This window comes from Plectropomus leopardus, chromosome 14 (assembly GCF_008729295.1).
Source record: "Plectropomus leopardus isolate mb chromosome 14, YSFRI_Pleo_2.0, whole genome shotgun sequence".
NCBI classification, from domain to species: Eukaryota; Metazoa; Chordata; class Actinopteri; order Perciformes; family Serranidae; genus Plectropomus; species Plectropomus leopardus.
This window is the reverse complement of record NC_056476.1, coordinates 15,741,161-15,759,501: the sequence shown is the minus strand read 5'-3', so window position 1 is coordinate 15,759,501 and position 18,341 is coordinate 15,741,161. Positions and strand designations below refer to the sequence as shown.

The 18,341-nt window shown below is 41.9% G+C and overlaps 1 protein-coding gene across 2 annotated transcripts in view; it reads left to right on the top strand.

Moving 5' to 3' along the window:
- The window catches only part of kidins220a (kinase D-interacting substrate 220a), a 62,306-nt gene extending 44,529 nt beyond the window's left edge, over positions 1-17,777 (top strand). The window contains exons 24-32 of one of the 2 annotated variants that reach the window (XM_042500915.1): positions 3,393-3,571; positions 6,554-6,765; positions 7,753-7,866; positions 10,272-10,304; positions 11,458-11,574; positions 11,797-11,895; positions 13,699-13,917; positions 14,684-14,905; positions 16,177-17,777. In XM_042500915.1, coding sequence (XP_042356849.1) covers positions 3,393-3,571; positions 6,554-6,765; positions 7,753-7,866; positions 10,272-10,304; positions 11,458-11,574; positions 11,797-11,895; positions 13,699-13,917; positions 14,684-14,905; positions 16,177-17,085 — 2,104 coding nt within the window. In that variant the 3' untranslated portion in view covers positions 17,086-17,777. The remainder of the gene's footprint in view (positions 1-3,392; positions 3,572-6,553; positions 6,766-7,752; positions 7,867-10,271; positions 10,305-11,457; positions 11,575-11,796; positions 11,896-13,698; positions 13,918-14,683; positions 14,906-16,176) is intronic. The other variant, XM_042500916.1, reaches the window with a different exon arrangement.
- Positions 17,778-18,341: the final 564 nt, after the last annotated feature.

Below are 18,341 nucleotides of genomic sequence, written 5' to 3'. Positions count from 1 at the left end.
TGGAAATTATGATTATAACTGAGTGCAGTTTGGTTCTGCAGTCTTGTTGTGTCCCCCACCACTGAGGTATGAGCGCCTCACTGAACTGGACAGACAGGGAACATTTCGGCCAGTTTGTTAACTGGATTAGTTTATCTGATTGTTTGCATTATTAGCTAACAGTGTGCTGTGTTGAACCTTCGCCAGATGCTGACCTCACGCTGACTTAGCTTGTGTGCCGCAGCGATGGTACTAATCATCCAATCAAGTCACAGAAAGGCCAGCCTGTGCTCGCTCTCAAAAACAGATCAGGCCCAGGGAAAAACCCCAACACATCACGCCATGTTCTCAGCAGAGCATACCAGTATACAGACTGGGTGATGTATGGGAAGGAGAGTGAGTTGGGGTTGAACTAGAAGTAGGGAAGGTTAAGTAGGATGCAGGGAGAGAAAAGTGTCCACTGAGAAAATGATGAAGGGTTCAGATGAGAAATGGAGGCAGAGATGAGAAAAATGTCTGCTCCCTGCTGGAGTCTCCCCATTCATCTGATAAGAGAGGCACATTCTGGTGATGAATGGCTCGCGTCATAAGTCACTCCGAGTTTCATATTTTTGTATCTGAATGATGGAATTAATGAGATATAATGATTGCTCTGGGTTGTTGATGTTTGTGTTCCTTGTAGCGTTGGCCACATGTTGCTCCATCCTTGATTAAACTGATATCTTCTTTAACCTTGTGCAGCTGAAATTAAATTTCCCACACTTCAGTATTTATCATTTCAGATTCTACCTTTAAAGTATTGGTTTGAGATTTAGTTTATATAGGGGTGTGCCATATCATATAATTCACAAAAATACCAGTATAATTTTTAATATGATAAGAAAAATTCATACCATGATAATGGCAATATTTTGACTTGTTGACATAATGACATCACACTGCTACACATGGCAACAACAAGCAAGGCTGAAAGTCAAAGTGCTACTGACACCACTTTGAAGGAGTTAAGTTCTGAGTAACTCAGTCGTGTGCACTCAGTGGTGTCATTAGGCCTGCAAGTCCTGAATGTTTCATGTACAGCCCAGGAGTGTTTTTTTTAACTCTCTCATATGTGTGTGTGTGTGTGTGTGTGTGTGTGTGTGTGTGTGTGTTTGTAAATATGTGATAATCATTGTAACAGAACAGCCTGTCAAAATAAGAGTAGGGGTATAATAAGTTTTTGTATTTGGCAACTGTTTGATGTGTAGTTTATGGTTTATTTTCATTTGTTGTACTGTTTATGTTTTAGACAGAATCTGACTCTCACTCTGAGTTACTATTGTTTACAAACTAAAGAAATTCAAGATAGGTTTTGTGTAATTTTTACAAAATATTTGAAGGCAAGTGTTATGTTATGTAAAAGTATAACACTTATTTTGTTGCAATTTTATGTTCTTAAAATACATATTTGGTTACATCACCAACAATATCATTGTCGGAAAAATGCTCTGAAATATTGTAATATTATTTTAGGGCCATACTGTCCATATCTAAGGTTATATTTTATGGTACCAGAGTTTGTGCAGTTTTTAAATAATTGTAAACTGAACTCTCTGTCCATAAATTATTTTAATATGACATTCTTGATATAATACAGTGTTGTTTCTTCTGGAGTATAGACCGGAAAAACTATATCACACAGTAATGGAACAATCTTCAAACATGGTGTTTACTTATGCTCTGTGATAACAAACATCATGTAACTGCAGCAGCGCATCATGACGCTCTTCCGTCTGCTGCTTGCTAAATTACCCTGATTGTCATCTTCTCAGGTTTCCTCCTCTGCTGAGAAAAGATAACATCCCTCACTCTATCTGTCCTCAAACATCCCCCCTTTGACTATCTTGCGTTCTCTAAATCCAGTTATCTCTCTGCTCTCATGATGATGATGACCGTTGCATATCTCTTCAATCTTAACAGAACTGCATGCTGTTTCCTCTTTTATTTTTTTGTCAGAATGTGATGCTCCGAGAGAGAAGTCAGAATTTAGAGTAAACTGACATGTTGACATATTTGTGTCATATGCCAATAATACTGCACAACTTTTTGCAGTGTTTTTCCACAGTAAGGAGTTACAGAATTTAGTCATACAGAAACTTGTTTACTTTTATTACCCTTCAACTTATACTGAATTTAAAGATCCTTAAGTCCAACAACTAATTGTTGTGTTCTCCAAATCATCACAGGGCTCGACAGGAACAGCTGCCAGGCTGCTATTGGCCACCAATTTGAGAAATCGACAGCCAATTCTAGTTTATCAGTTGCAACTTTTAACATATAAAAATACAGAAAGAAAGAAGAAAAGCATGCACCTCCAGATGAATACGGTTTTAATACATATTGCATTTGTGATAATTAAATATTATTGTGATAGTCAGAACGGGAGCCTGACAACGCTGCACGTGCATTGCTGCGTTTACTTGCATGGGCATACCGCACAGTGTCTGCAGGTCCTTAAAATGTCTTAAAAGGAGTAAAATTTAGTTTTATAGATATTAGGTCTTAAGAGTCATTAAATAGTCAAAAAATTTAATTTCTGAGGTCTTAAGTTGCCTAAGTTCCATAAACATTTGGCCTACCGGTGATTTATTTTTTCCTCATGTAATTTATTTTTGTGAAAATCAAGTCAAGCTCTTCAGCATGAAAGTCCACATTTCTGATGTTACAAATCTTTAAACCCACAACTGAACCTTATTGTATTTTTACTCTATAATTGTATTTACCTGTTGGCAAAATATAGATAATCCTAACTCACTCTAAATACCACATTTCTACACAAAACCAACCTTTGCACTGTATAACATACGTATCTACTAATTTAGATACCTACCTTTATACTTACCTGTAATGCTTGAGTAAGAAAAAGATGATTTGTTTGAACATTAAAAAATATTTTTAAAATGTCTTAAAAACATTAAGTTTAAGTGTCTGATACCTGTAAACACCCTCACACAAGCACAGAGACATTAGCGAAGCAAACTGAGTAGTTTGATTGTTTGGTGAAAAGTTCAACTGACGAAGAACCAGATGAACCTGACCAAATAGATAAAATCAGATAAACACAAACTACAAAGTATTTTTTTCCAGCTACTGTAATAAAGCTTCAAACATTCTTTTATTTCACATTTTCATTGTTAAGGTCATGTGTAACTGCATAGTATCTTAATTATTCAAAATATATGATGACTAAAAATGGCAACTATAGTTTCAGTTTTGGTAACCAAAAGCTGATGCCTATAGTTTTAAATATTAGTGTTGATTCCTGCATTAAGATTAATATTTGTAAATAGATTATGTCGAGCATATCTAGGAAAGCATAATTACATAAACTCCCGTTAAAACATCCCGTCTTTTTTTTTCCTTTCCTTCTGAAGAATCTCCAAGAACATCCCCACCACTAAGGACGTGGAACCGCTGCTTGAGATCGATGGAGACATCCGCAGCTTTGAGGTCTTCCTCTCCTCCAGGACGCCTGTTCTCGCCGCCAGAGATGTGGAGATGTTCCTGCCCTGCACCGTCAACCTGGACCCCAAACTCAGGGAGATCATAGCAGGTTCATACACACTCAGTAAATGTACAAGTTGGAGAAAAAACAGCATAAAATATCTTATATCTAAGGTGTTTGGCCGCCATGAGCAAATAGAGCAGCTTCAGTGTACCTTGGCTTAGATTCTCTGGGGCTGTGCGGCGGAGATTAACATTCTTCCAAATGTTATTCCCTCATTTGGTGCTTTGATGATGGTATTAAAGAATGCCATCTAACATGTAAAAATGTGTATTTTTTTTGGTTAAGTTCTGGTGACTGCGGAGACCACAGCATATTTAGCATGGTGTAATCTCAGCCAAGCAATTTTACTACAAAAACTTCAATACAAGTACTAACTATAATGCTTTTCCTGAAGCTTTGAACCACATCTCGTGGCTTTCTTCAAGGAATGGATTTTTTCCATTGTCATAAATATGATTTAGTTGCTTAGACATGACAAAAAAAAACAACTAAATTGTCTCCTTGACAACAAATTTGTGGTTTAAAGCCTCAGAAACAACAAGTAAGTTAAGACTTTGAGTCAAAAGCCACGGCATGTGATTCACATCAGTTTTATACTCATCAAACTGGTTAGTGACCTATCTTCAGAATGGAAGTTACAGCCATTTAGTGTTTAAGTACTTTAACAATGTCCGATGAGTATAGAATTGTGAAGCTTGAAGGAATACTTCACCCGCAAAATGATCATTTTTATCAATCATCAATAACTCACAGCATGTTACATTAAATTTGTGCAAATAACTTTGCTTTTTTCTCATGCTCCATGGCACATGGAGAATCCAAAATGGGGCAAAAATTCTTGATAAATTGAAGTAAACAGGGGTCACATTTAACAACACATTCCAAAACACGTGCATTTTTACTAAAACCTTACTGTTTAAAACAAATTGGTGTAGACTCATGCATGGCTGAGTTGTGTGCACATGTGAATTTGAACTACTCAAAAGGAACTCTGCGAGAAAGTTTCCACCACAAATTCAAGATAGCGTCGGGTGAGAACCATTTGTACAATTATACAAATGGTAATTTCTGTAACGCTCCTCCTTTGCATGTAAATCAACAGAGAGACACTATAAATAGCTGCTATCCAAAACAGAGGCATGCCTTTCTCCAAAAAGTTTAACACTCCATAAACTTAATAAAAAAAAATCTTATCATGCAGTAAATACAGATAGAAATAAACTGGTATTTCAACATTATGTGAATTTGTTTAATAAAAAAAATGCATTTGAGCAAGAAACTAATTCTTTTCTCCAAGTTTAAGATTAAATTGCTCTTATACTTTTATTTGTATGTGATAAGGAGTGTGTGCATATATGTGTGTTTTTGTGTGTGTGAAGGAGAGAAAAAGAGGTTATATCGTACAGTTTTGTCTCAAGTACATAACAGGGTTGAGTATACAATAGCACAGAGGAGCAAAGAACTGTCCTCTATGTGATGTGTTGCATTCAGTGCCAGCTCGTTTGGCAGTGACATTACTCATAACATTGCAGCAGGGTCTGCTCTAAAATCGCCCCCACTGCAGGGACTCTCAGAAACCCACAGCTTGTGTCTCATTTCCAAACAATCAAATGTCGAGCAGGTTTACACTACAGCACTGTGGGATCAGGACAATATTTTCACTTGCTGTCACCAATCTGCCTCCACTGCTGCACCAAATTTCACAGTTCGCTGTTTTAGTGACGTAATAGTGCATCAGCACTAAACTGTAAGCCAGAGCGGCGCTGTACTCTTGCTACCGTGCGTCAGCGTCCGTTCAGCCTATACAGGAGTGTCAATGACGCCGAGTGTGAAGCTGCTGCATCATAGTGTTATGAGACCACAGAAAACACTCACACACACAAAGTCTGTTCCATTGAGCTGAAGTTGAGTCATGGAGGCGCAGCTGACCAGGCTCTACAACCAGACGTCCAGTCTGTAAGTACAGTGCTCCTGTCCTAAACCTGTGTTTAAATGTATCCATGGAACATGTGTTTGTGTGGGTGTTTTCACCTCCACACGTGTCCTCAAGGAGTGGAAGGTGACCAGCGCTCCTACCCAGTCATCCTGCTCCCTCCTCTTCCTCCACGGCCAGTCGGTACTTGGTGCCCGGTGTCCTGTGGCCAGCCAGTGGGCAGTGCTGTCAGTGATACCCGCCCATGAGCCTGACTCACATCATAAGGCCCCCATTGTGTTCGCAGGCTGGATTGGGTCTCACTCAGCGTGTCATTCAGCAGCCACTTGTATAACCAGGAGACATTCTGGTGCCTGCTTCTGTTTCTGGTTCTTACTTTCTTGCCAGCCACACAGAGCCACTCTGTTCTGTCTCCGGGCTTATTTAACTTTAATTTCGGGAGGTTTTTACCAAAGCTCCCTTCCTCAGCGCCTACTAGACTCCTCTCGAAGTCAAATTGATTTATGTGAAAACAATTGTGGCGCAGCACTTATGCGATAGTGTCTATGAGTTCACATGGTCTGCTTTGTTTGTTTACACGGGTGAATTTATTTGTCAGGGACAGCAAGGCCCTCCATGTGCCAGAGTCATCACGTGGCTGGCATGTCATTTGGAAAAGACAGAATATCAGCCCGCCTGCTGGTTTGTGAACAAGCGGAGTAATAGAAATCAAAGTGAGAATGGAATTCACAGTTGAAGATTGTTGTAATCCTAACATCTGCGCCTGTTTTCTCTCCAGCATTTAGTCGTTTGACTGTCCTTTATTTCGGCTAAGGAGAACATGTTCAGGAACATCGTTCTTGTTGTATTCCCCACAGTGCTTCAGGAATCAAGGAACTCTGCTTCGATTGTTTGATATGTATTTTTCTCTGTGGATTCACAACTGGCCAGACTCTCTTGAGATGACAGAATAAAGCTAAATTATTGATGCGTGGGTAGATCTGAAGGGTCTTTATAGTCATAGCCAAGACATGATCATCAGCATCACAGATAAACACTTCCTTCTCTCTCCCTCTCTTCTATTTTCCCCCTATCTTTTTTCTGTGCTCTTTTAGATGTGCGGGCCGCCAGGGAGCAGATGAACATGGGAGGAGTGACCTATCCCACGCTGCCCCTGCAAGACGCAATGCCCCGTCCACAGTCAGGTTATGGCCAGCACTCAGCCGCCTGCTCCCCTGCAGGCTCCTTCACTGGATCCATGCCTCCTCAGCCTCACAGTGCCTACTTCAGTGGGATGACTGGACCTCAGCACCCCTTCTACAATAGGGTGAGAGAGGAAGGGGACTTGTGTGTAGAAAATATAGAAAAGAATTAATGAGGAAAAGCCAAAGTGAGAAAATTATCTTCTTGATAATTAGGGCTGTCAAATGATTAACTTTTAAGTTCTGTATTAATTGCAGAATTTCAATAGTACATTGCGATAAATCACATGTTTAATCAAATGTTTTCATTTCCACTATTTTGCATTACAAAACTTTTATGAAGTCCATATTGACTGACGCAATTCTTAACAGATTTTCTTGATTGGGAATCAAATTACAGTAATGAAACTGCATGGGACTAGCATAAAGTTAAAATGTCTGTAAAGGGGAGACTCATGGGTACCCGTCAAACCAATTTTCACTCAAATATCTTGAGGTCAGAGGTCAATGGACCCCTGTGAATTGACCGACGCTGTTTTTTCTATTCAGCCAACCCCTTTACTGAGAAGCTAGCAGGGCATGGTTTCACAGGATACCAGTATCATCGCTCTAGCTTTAAAACTCAACCCGATATAGCCTCTTTTATACAGGAATATTGGCCTGCAATTAAGATGATTTTTAGAAAAATAACGCGTTATGTGTGTTAATGCCAACAACCCTATTGATAATCTTAATGAAATGAATATAATTGGAATCACAGGCTGCTATCTAACAGCGACAGAAGGAGCAGTTCCTGTCATGTGAGAGATCAACACAACCACAAACAACCACACTTTTAAAAAGGCCCTTTCTGAATTAAGCTGCACAGTCCTCTGCACGTTATCATAATGTAGCATTGCAGTCACCCATTTGGCAGTTACACCTGAATAAATCATGCAGTTAGCAGGTCTTTGAATGCACCACATGACCATAGTTTATAGCACGTCACAAGCAAGTTCCTTTTCCCTGCAGTGCTTTTGTTTGTGACCTCCCTCATATGATTTTCATTTTATTTTTCCCCTCCTCTCCTCCCCCCATCCTCCTCTCTATATTCCTTCCTTTCCCCCACATAGCCTTATTTCCCCCATCATGTGTATCACCTACCACGGCATTACTCCCACCATGTCCCCCCATCCTCGCGCCCTTCCATTAAACCACCCGGTCAACTCAAGGACACCAATGGACTTGTGAGTAAAGAAGTAACGTTAGATCCATCTGACGTGTGCCTCTATCTCGCACTACATTATTACAGCTGCAGATACACTAGTTGTAGTAGTGTTTATATTATGGAATAACATTGTTTATGTGATTGAAGTCGAGTTTAAATTGCTGGTAGTGCTCTTGTAGCTGTCTCCTGTTATGTTTTTTATTTTTTTTACTTTTACTCAATATTTATTCAATTCACCAGTTAAGGGAGATGTTGTTCTTTTGTTATGGTTAATTATACAACTGTAATTAAACTTACAAAGTCTCAAGCTCAGGATAAAGTGCTATTATATCACTCAATGATAATGGCACGCATCACATGTTTATCCTTTACATTTTACCTCCTGGTGATTTTAATATCACCCTTTTATCTCTTTCCCCTGTGCCCAACCAGTGTTTAGCTCTTGAAGCTGGCGGTATTTCTCAGTTTGTGAGCCCAGAGAAAACATTGAAAAGTTATTCCATAACTGAGTCAGCCCTCACTAGCCTTTTCCGTTAAATACAGTCCTTGTCTCCATTCTTTGCTCATGTCAGGATGCTATTGCAGAGGATGCCAGAGAAGGCCTCCCCTCCATTCCCTCTGATTCTAACATGGTAACATGTAGTTACAGTTGTGATGCACTACAGATACATAATATGCAACCAGTCCTGTGTTATCTGCCTGTTGACGAACCTCATTAGTCAATGTTGCATGAGTAAAGTGCATGCTGACGTCTTATATTGTTGCAGTGGTTTTACAAAAGCATAGGTAACAAATATAGACACGCAGGACATAGTCACACTCACTGCAGAAAACTTATACTGCATCCGGTGTGACTCTGACCCTCTGCTAAGCATCAAGAGAGGTGTATTTTGTCACAAGCTTCAGCATATGTTAAAATATAACCTGCTAAATGAGGTTTACTCTGATGTCGACACAGTAGCCATTCCCACTCTCTCTTATATATGGACTTAAAAGTGTTGTTAACCCACTTCAGGAATGCATGAAGTTGCCCTGACAAGAACTGAATCTCTACACCCAGATATTCACACATTTTAAGAGAGAGCTGCCACTATTAGAACAATTTGATGATAACACTACTCAGGAGATTTCTGCTCCACAAAGCCACTTATCAGGGCGCTGCCAGCAAGCATTTAAAGGAGCTGTTTGAAAGATTTAAATATAGATTACTGTTTAATGTTCCTGCCTTCCTCCATCTGTATTTTTGTGTCTTTTGCTTCGATCGTCCTCCTTTTCTTTAAACCTTTATCGCTGTCTAAATTTTTAAACCCTTTTTGTTCCTCATATCTTTCCTTATGTTTTTATTTCCTTTCCTCACGAGTATAAATTTCCTCAGTTTTATCCCATCCCGGCTTTACTATGTACATTAGCCCGACTTATCCCCTTTCTGGTTCACACTTGATCTCTTTGTGTAGTGTTCACATGTGCCTGTATTTCTGCAAATCTGTGAATGTGGACGTGTGTGCACACTTGCTCATTTGTGCGAGTCTTTGGATATGTAAGCGGGCCGAGCCCAGTGTAATTGCTTAGCTGATATAAGTGTGAGTATGGATTCCTCGGGCTGCCGGGATTATCATCAGAGCAACTGTTGGGGCTGGCAACGCACACATGCATGCGCACACACACACACACACATATACGCACACACTCACTGTGCCCCGCGCTCGTAGAGCTCATCTCCCTACCAAAAGGCGCCCCCCCCCTCACAGAGCTCTGTTTCCTCTCCCCCATCCTTCTGCCCAGCCCTGAGCTCAGCCCAGCTGTAATTACAGTCTTATCACACACACGCACTGGGAGGGTTCACACAAACACACACACACACACACACACACAGACACACCCGCAGACATTCGCGCTTTCGCTCACGTTCTTAGAACACACGCTCTGAATCGAGGAGTCGTATTCAAGGCCTTCCCCCTGAATTGAAACTTCTGCTTTTTCTGCGCAGAGCGAGAGATGTCTCATTTTCTTTCTGGGTCTCTGTCTCTGTCTCGTTCGCAATCCTTTCTGTCTGCAAAGATTATGATGGCGAAAGCCTGCTGACTCTGGCAAAAACAAAATCTCCTTGTGCAAAAATTCTAGCTCCAATAGGTTCTTCTTTTCCAGTTTGACATGCGGCGGCTGTAAAGGAGTCGTCTCCTCTCCTGCTGCAAGACAGATAAATGTCCGTCTGCTCTGTTGTCAATGTCTCTCCTGTCCCCTGATGATGAGTTCAACATGTGCGCTAGTGTCTTTCTGCTTGTCTGTTGGTCTTCTCTGCCTCTCCACCCCTCCTCCTCCCTCCCTTTTTCACAGGTACAGTCCCAGCTTCATAATGTTGTAAATGTCTGTGTGTATTTTTGTCTGACTATTTGTCCGTCTGCTTCTTTTTGTCTCCTTATCAAGCATTTAAAGTCGCTGCCTTACAAATTAAAGCAGGTACACCTTTGGTTTCATGGCTACTTCCATCCAACCCTTTACTCCATCTTCCATGTACCTCATTTCTAATCAATACTACCAAGCATGCTGTAGAAAGAGATATAGACTCATCACTTGGAATTAAAGAAAAAACACAACCTCACATCCCGTAGTAGTTCAGTAGATTCACTAACATAGTTTAATTCTAGAGTAAATCCTCGACTGTGTGGACATTAACAGTAGCTAAACTCCCGAGCGCTGGTCTTCATCCTCTTGCTCACCACTAAAGAAAGTTGGCACCTACTATTGTGTGTTGTATTGTGTGAGCTGCTTGTTGTTTTTTTGTTCAACAACCACTCGCAGTCCGACTTAGCTCTGCTCTTCTCTCCCTCGAAACCAGAAACAAAGCCGGGGGGCTTAGTCTGAAGCCATGTCTTAATGGTGTTAATAGCTGAGAGAGAGCAGAGATGATGAGGGAGGGAGTAGGAGGAAGAGACGGAGGAGAGAAACAGTAGGAAACAGAAAAGAGAGTAGGAGGTCAGCGCAGGAGGCTGAGAGGGAAGGAATGTTAGAGGAAGGAAGGAAGGAAGGGAGGGAGGGAGGGAAGGAACAAGAGTGAGGCTTCAAGAAAAGCATAACTAAAGGGGTGAATGAGGTTTGTTTAGTTTTTGTGCCAGCGGGTGGCACGCTGGCTGTCTGTGAGGCCAAACACGGCATCAACAGGCCACCGGCTTTAGTCACATCTAGCCTCGTAGCTGCTTGGCGCCCGCCGCTTCAGTGTGGCTCGGCCCAACAGCAACTCACAGACATACAGACTCCAACCCTTAAGTGTTGTGTGCACACTTCACCTGCTTATATATACACTGAGAAAAATGAATAAGAGCAGGTAACAGTTTATTTGGATAGGTTGGCAGCTTTGTTTACTTTTACACTTAAACTGTGTGACTGATAGAGAGAATTACTGTGTGGGATTTTGGATTTGCACCTCTGTGTGCCTCACAATAACAGGCCTGCACGTCTCTTTGCCAGGAATTGTTGCTCGTTTTGCCCTAATCAATGTGTTAGGAGTGATAAATTGGTCTAACAGAGTGTGCGAGTTTGCCCTGGTAACCTTAACTCATGAAAACACTGGATAAGTTGTTTATATTCTGATTTTGTGTGTGTGCGTGTGTAGGTCTCTCCTGCAGTCCTGCTCAGCTCTATGAACACAGATGCAGTGTGTGAGCGTCTCAGACAGCTAGATGGAATCGACCCCAACATGCTGCCTCAGTACACCTCCACCATCAAAAAGGTGCGCCTCTCAATAACACTCAGAATTGGATCAATGTTTTGATACTTTCTCAGATACTTAATGCATGTTCTCTCTTTGATGTAGCTTCTTTTTCTTTATTCAGTTATTTTTGCACTGCCTCCCAATTTGTGTTCTTTTTTCTGTCTTTTCTAATATTGCCTATGTAAGTTAAGTCAATCAATCAGTGAACAAACCAGTCAGTCCCTTCCCTATCCATTGCAGGCTAATATAAATGGCCGAGTGCTATCTCAGTGCAACCTGGATGAGCTAAAGAAAGAGATGGAGATGAACTTTGGCGACTGGCAGCTCTTCAGAGGAGCGGTGAGACTGTTTCTTTTCTCACAGCTTTGTTTAATATTGTTGCTATGGGCATCTTACACATGGTAAGCAGACATCCCAGTTTGTTTGGGATTTTCCCAGTTACAAGCTGGGTGTGTCCAGCATCCCAACAAATACATGTAATACACCAGTTTTACTCACAATTAAAATAATAACTAGAATATACTTGTTTCAGCGCTTACAACAGCATTTATTATGTTCTATCCTCTTCATTATTACCTAACCCAGTAAACAATGTGTGATGTGTCTGAATTCAACACTGAGGGTGACTGTCGCACATAGCGGGTTGCGCACTAATCGATGACCCAAGTTCGATCCCTGACTCCTTCGGTCCGCATAGTGAAGTACTTGGGCAAGACACTGAACCCCAGATTTCTCCTAAGAGCTGTTCCATGGGTGGCACTTTATTTGACTGCTTCGGCTACCAGTGTAGGAACGTGTGTGTGAAATGTAGTGACAAAATTGTTTGAGCATACTGAACCTGTCAATTATGCTACCTGTTTACTGTCATGCTGAAGAGAAAGTCAAATTTTTCTAAAAAAGCAACAAAAAATATGCGTTCCACTGTGTTAAAATGTGCACTCGGAAGGTGTGCAAAACACCGAAATATTTGTTCGTCATCCTGGTGAAAATGCTTATGTTGCATGCAAAAGCACATACCTGTGCGTGTGCATGAACATGTGGTACTCTTAAGAATCCGGATTATTGCCAAGTTGCTTTTCATATACTATATTTCAAGGAATTTGCTTTGGAGTATTGGTGCATAAAAAAAAAAACATGGTAAGAGAAATTTTGATAAAAGAAAGTATTGCAAAAATCGAGACAGTTATATAGAATAGAAGAAAAATAATTTTAAAATATAAAAAAGTACTATTAAAATATGTACAGTATATCTGCATTTCAGTTTTTTGAAATTAGAGTTTGTGTAGAAATGTGCAAAATTGTCCTTACAGGTCCTGTTCTGGGGGTTTGAAAATATTGTCACCCTAATGTAACAAAGATTTTATGAATGCCAACAAAGAAAATGTTTGTTTTCAAATCAAAATTCGGCCATCGGCAGCCATAAATGGTAAAGAGAGCATCAATCCACCAACAACGGTCCTTAACTACTCCTTCATTACTGTAGAGGCCTGAAACAGATTAACAACAGCACACATTCTCCTCACTCTGTGATCCTTTACAGCCAGTCAGCCCTGCCAGTGCCCTCCTGTTGATATATGTCAGCTCTTGTTTATTCCAAAAATAAGCAAGACAGCATCTCGTAATACGACATCTTGTGCTGCGCTGAGACATTGGGATGGAGATTTTATAATCCGTATTACGAGAAGGGCGCTAGTCAGTCAGCCAGGAGTCCAGTCGGCTGAAATCACTTACACATGTAGCCGGCTCCACTTCATCAGATGTCTGTGCTCCTAATACCAAACCAGAGCCCTGGATTGGTCGTGTTTTACTGGAGATCCAATGCAGAGCTCATGTAGGAGCAGCTGGAAAGTGCAGTGGCCTTACAGCTCCGCACACTAACCACTGTTGTGTTGCCAGGTCGCAGCCAGCACAGACATCTGGTTCAAGATGGCTGCCTGATATCTGGATGAAGGGAGGTTTTGTCAGAGAGGAGTGGACAACTGAATAGTCCTGCTTCAGCTGCAGCTCACTCTCACAAGCACATGTTTTTGTTGTTGCTATCGAACGTTTGTGTTGTGCGTCACATGCTTTTAAAAAGCACTTTTAGCATTGAATGTGAAACAAATTTTGATCTGAAATGGTGAATTGGAATGTCTCTCCCAGGTCATGGAACTACGTCATGCTGAAAGCCAGGCTCTGCTTCAAGACGAGTCCCGAGCTGCTAGCGAGCAGGGCAGCAGCGTGCACCACGGGGAACCCAGCAGACGCTCAGGGGGGGCCCAGCATGAAGCAGCGGCCTTCAGCCTCAACCTCAGCTTCGAGGAGCTCAGCGGAGCAGGGCTGGAGGAAGCTCCGAGATACAACAACCATGCTTCGTGGCCGGTCAGTCTCCCTGTTTGGAGCTCTTTGTAAATTCACAGTAACAGCAGATAGCATCAGACAGACGAGGTATGTGTGGATGCACATTATAGCTACCCATATGGACATGCAAATAGATTAGAGGTATCAAATTTGCTGTTGTAAGCATACGTGTGAGCGTGTAACACTCACAAGGTCACACACCCCAAACTGTCACATGGCCACAAGTCTTCTGCAATGAGCCGGTGTGTTGGTGACCTCACTGGTTTCACAGTAATGTGGTTTTGAGTGAGAAAAGAGCACAGCAGAGCAAGCTTGTGGTGCTCTTGAATAGAATTAAAAATACACACACACTGCAGAGCACCAAAAGGTGTCAAGGGGCCCCCTGTTTGTTATTTTCACCTTCCCTTATTCCCAATTTGCACAAAAGTTCTGAGACATGAGCAAACACTCACACGTAGACAGCTGGCTCTGCTGCTATTTTATATGATCTCACTTTGTGATCTTTGTCAAATTCAAATCATCCAACACTGAAAACACACCACATTGCCGCTCCATCTGCGGTCTTTGCCAGCAACTTTTGCACTCTATCCAATTCACATGTTCTGAATATTTCATGAGTTACTAATGTAATTATAGCCATTTTTAAGTGCTGCATTTTATATTTATTACAACAAGGTGTCAGTTCAGGTTATCAGCTAACAAACATACAGCAGTCTTCAGTTACTTTCAACACATATATATTTCTGAACAAACTCACACCAGCACAACTTTTTTCTCGTCTCATCAGGTGGCAAATCTCCGCACCTCAAGCATGTCCAGCCTCAACTCTCAGGAATCCTCCAACGACATCTGCAAGCTGACAGACAAGCAGCAGGCTGAGTACCATGATGCCTACAGGGAGTACATCTCTCAGATGGCCCAGCTGGAGATGTCCGGTGGTGGGGGAGAGCGGCCTGTGCAGCCCCACCCTGGACAGTTCCTTCAGGCTGCCAGCTCAGAGGACAAAGGGGTGGGTGGACGCTTACAAGTACACTGCTGAGTTTTTGTTGTTGCGTCACTGACAGCAGAAATAGTGTAGAGCAGGAATGTCCAAACTTTTTGAATGGGAGCCAGATTAGATAATGTGAAAAATACCTGTGGGTCAGCTGCTTCTCACATCAAATGGGTTATAAAAAAAATTTATACAAATGAGGCAAATGCAACTTTTCATAGTTCAGTGATAACGTCTTCAACTTCCCACCGCTTCTGAAGCAACATCCCTCACTATTGACTTCTTTGCTGTGGTCATGTCTGCTACCGAGCAGCAAATGTGTGCTGTTAAGCAATCGCTCCTTTGCTTGATTATTTTCAATTTATGAAAGCAGATTAGTTCGCATGTATAGTTCCTACTTGATGCATGTCTACAAACTTGATTGGTTAACCAATATTGTGTGAAGGGCCACATATAGTGTATTTTGATAGTCAAACCAAGGGCCATTTAACCCTTTGAAACCTGGAGTGACATCACTTTCCTTGTGCTGCTTTCAGATGCCTTTCACAAGTATTTAAACCTTTGAACCCTGGGGAAATGGGTGAGATTTCTCTAAAAAACATGGGAAAAAAGTCAGAGCCATTTGGTAAAAAATATTTCAGAAAATGCAAGAAATTATCAGATTTAGCTCGGGACAATGTCAAATGGAAAAAGAAAAAAGCTGGGGAAAATATATATTATTTTTATATTTACACTTATTAGAATTATATTTTAAAAAATATTTTGCAGACTTTTTAAATACATTTTTTTACTTTCTTTTTTTCAAACTTGTACTTTTTGACTAATTTCTTGCAAACTTTGGGGTCATATCTCCTTTCATTGCTCATTGCATTCTTCCTATGTTTTTAAAGAAATCAAGCCAATTTGCTCAGGTTTTAAAGGGTTAATATTAATTCGATGGCCACAGCTTGCCTCTGGGCCAGACATGCCCGGTGTAGAGGCTTCCACTGTCAGACAGCAGTACACTAAGCTTGTGTAGAAATAGTTTCTGTCCTGTTTGTTAAGTCTTTCTTAAACTTGTGTTTTTAAATGTTGTGTTTCTCTGGTTGATGCAACAGCAAAATTCTTATTCTGGGCTGGGAAAGGGGAGATCACCGCGTCTTGTGTTTCTTAATTATTGGCTTATAGTCTTTGTTTCTCTTGGCACGTTTAGGAGAGACAGGAATCCCCTCTTCAGAGGCCTCTTGGCCAATAACAAGATACTGTATATATTCATGTTCTTTTCATTGGATCCTCTTCCCTCTCCTCAGGCCAAGGAAGGAGCTGACCAAGACAGCCGCAAGTCCTTCACCAAGAGAGGCTCCAAGACGAGCGATGCCACAGACTTCCCCTCAGGGACTGATGCCCAGCCTCTTGACCCCATCAGTGAAGAGGATGAGAAGCTGGACCACAGCGCGTCGTCCAGGACTCCCGGCTCTAGGAAGAAGGCAGCCGGGTCGTACTACCACAAGCTGCCCAACGACGAAGACTCCGGCCCAGAAGAAGCGGACAACACCACACCTCTCCTCCACAAAGAGCCCAGAGCCGGTGCTCTGTCCTCCCACAGCGGCTCCCAGCCCACTGGGCTCCTGACCAAGCCTGGCTTCCTCACTGAAATCCTCCTGGATAAGAAGGACTCGTCGGACTCAGGGATGCGCTCCAGTGACAGCTCCTCGGACCGCTCTCTGGAAGAGGCCGAAGGAGATGCTGACAGAGAGAGTGGAGCGCTGAAACCCAGTCTGATTGAACTGGAACTGGAGGGCCTGGTGAAGAAGAGAGGCCTCCTTCCCAGCAGCCTGAGCGGGCTACAGGATGCGGCGGTGGCCCGCATGTCCATCTGCTCCGAGGCTCCGTCCGAGGCCAGCCTGATGGCCAGCAGCCCGGATGAGGGGTGGCCGTCTAGCGGGGTCAGCAACCTCAACTGCACCACCAGCAACAGCACCCTCAATAACAACGCAAGCAGCCCTGACGACACCACCAACACAAACACCAACAACAGCCATCAGCAGCCGGCTAACCTCACCGGCACAGAGTCCACCACTTCCTCCTCCAGCATTGTCTCGCCAGCTATCATCATCACGCCTGGCAGCAGCGGCACCGCCAACACCACAACTGCCGCCATCCACAACCAGAACCTGCGCACCATCAGCCTGGGAGACGAGAGGGAGAGCGTCCTCTGAGAGGCTGGTCGTTATTCTGACGAGGGGTCACGTAGAATATTGTGTGTGATGTTAATGGTGACATTATTTCAATGTTGGTGTTGTGACGTGTCCCAAAGAATTAGAGTAGATGTGTTTTCTACTGTTAGGAAGTAAATGTACGATGTTTTGCTGTGAATCTTTAGCTTTAATAGTTCTTTAGTAAAAAAATTAAATTAAAAAATCCGTATTTAAGCGATTACAAATCTAAAGACATATTCAGTAATTACAATATGAAGTTTATGATACCAAAAATGCTTCAGTCAGGTCAAATTGGGATTGCGTTAACTGTCCCGTGGGTTTGTATCATTTAAGTGTGATTTCTTTCTCATGTGAATGTGTACTGTTATGACGTCTAGTAATGAAATGTTACATGTTGTTGACATCGTGTTACAGAAAACAAAGGTGTTTTTCAGGAATTGTAGTCAGGACTGTTAAAGCTCTGTGTTACTGATGACTTTAGTGTCAGAAGTGTTTTGTGCTGTGCTGTGTTTGGTACTTAAAATATTTCAAATAGATGGCATTGTAGACAGCGGTGGGGTGTGTTGTCAGCAGTTTCTGCAATAGAAGAAGTGCATGCACTCGTCTCCAAAGTGGTGATTGTCTTTTCCAAAGCTCCTCGTGAAACTGTGTTCTGTGAATCAATAAACATTTTCCTACGTGGACCCTTGAAATTACTCTCATGTTTTCTCTTTTTTTTTGTTCTTTCTTGCAGGAAAATCAGCAGTTTGTAGAGAGAAGCATCAGAAGATTTGGATTTAGCTCGTAAAAAAGCCAGAATGTCTAAAGTAAGATTCTCCTGTACACCCATTTAATATTTAATATATACAATCCTTGTTCGCAGCACTTCTACCGTCCTGTTGTGCCCAAAGTCAGGACTGACTTGGGGGAAAAATGCTTTTAGGTTCTCTTCACCTATAGCATGGCACAATCAGCAAAATGATCTTAAGCTCCAAGAAATGGTAACTGAAATCTGAATCGAGGCTGTCCGTGTGCAACTGTTGTATCTGATTTTAATGTTTCTTGAATCTGTGTGTTTTTGTGAATATTATTTGTTGTTGAAATTGTGTTGCTGCTCTTCTTGGCCGTGTTTTGCCTTGTAAAGGACATCTTTGATCTCAATGGAGGCAAACCTGGTTAAATAAAGGCTAAATAAAAATTCCACCTAATGCAGCTGAGAAGAGCAGACAGGGAGGGCGTTACTAACAGGATTTATGTTCTCCGATAGATGGCGCACT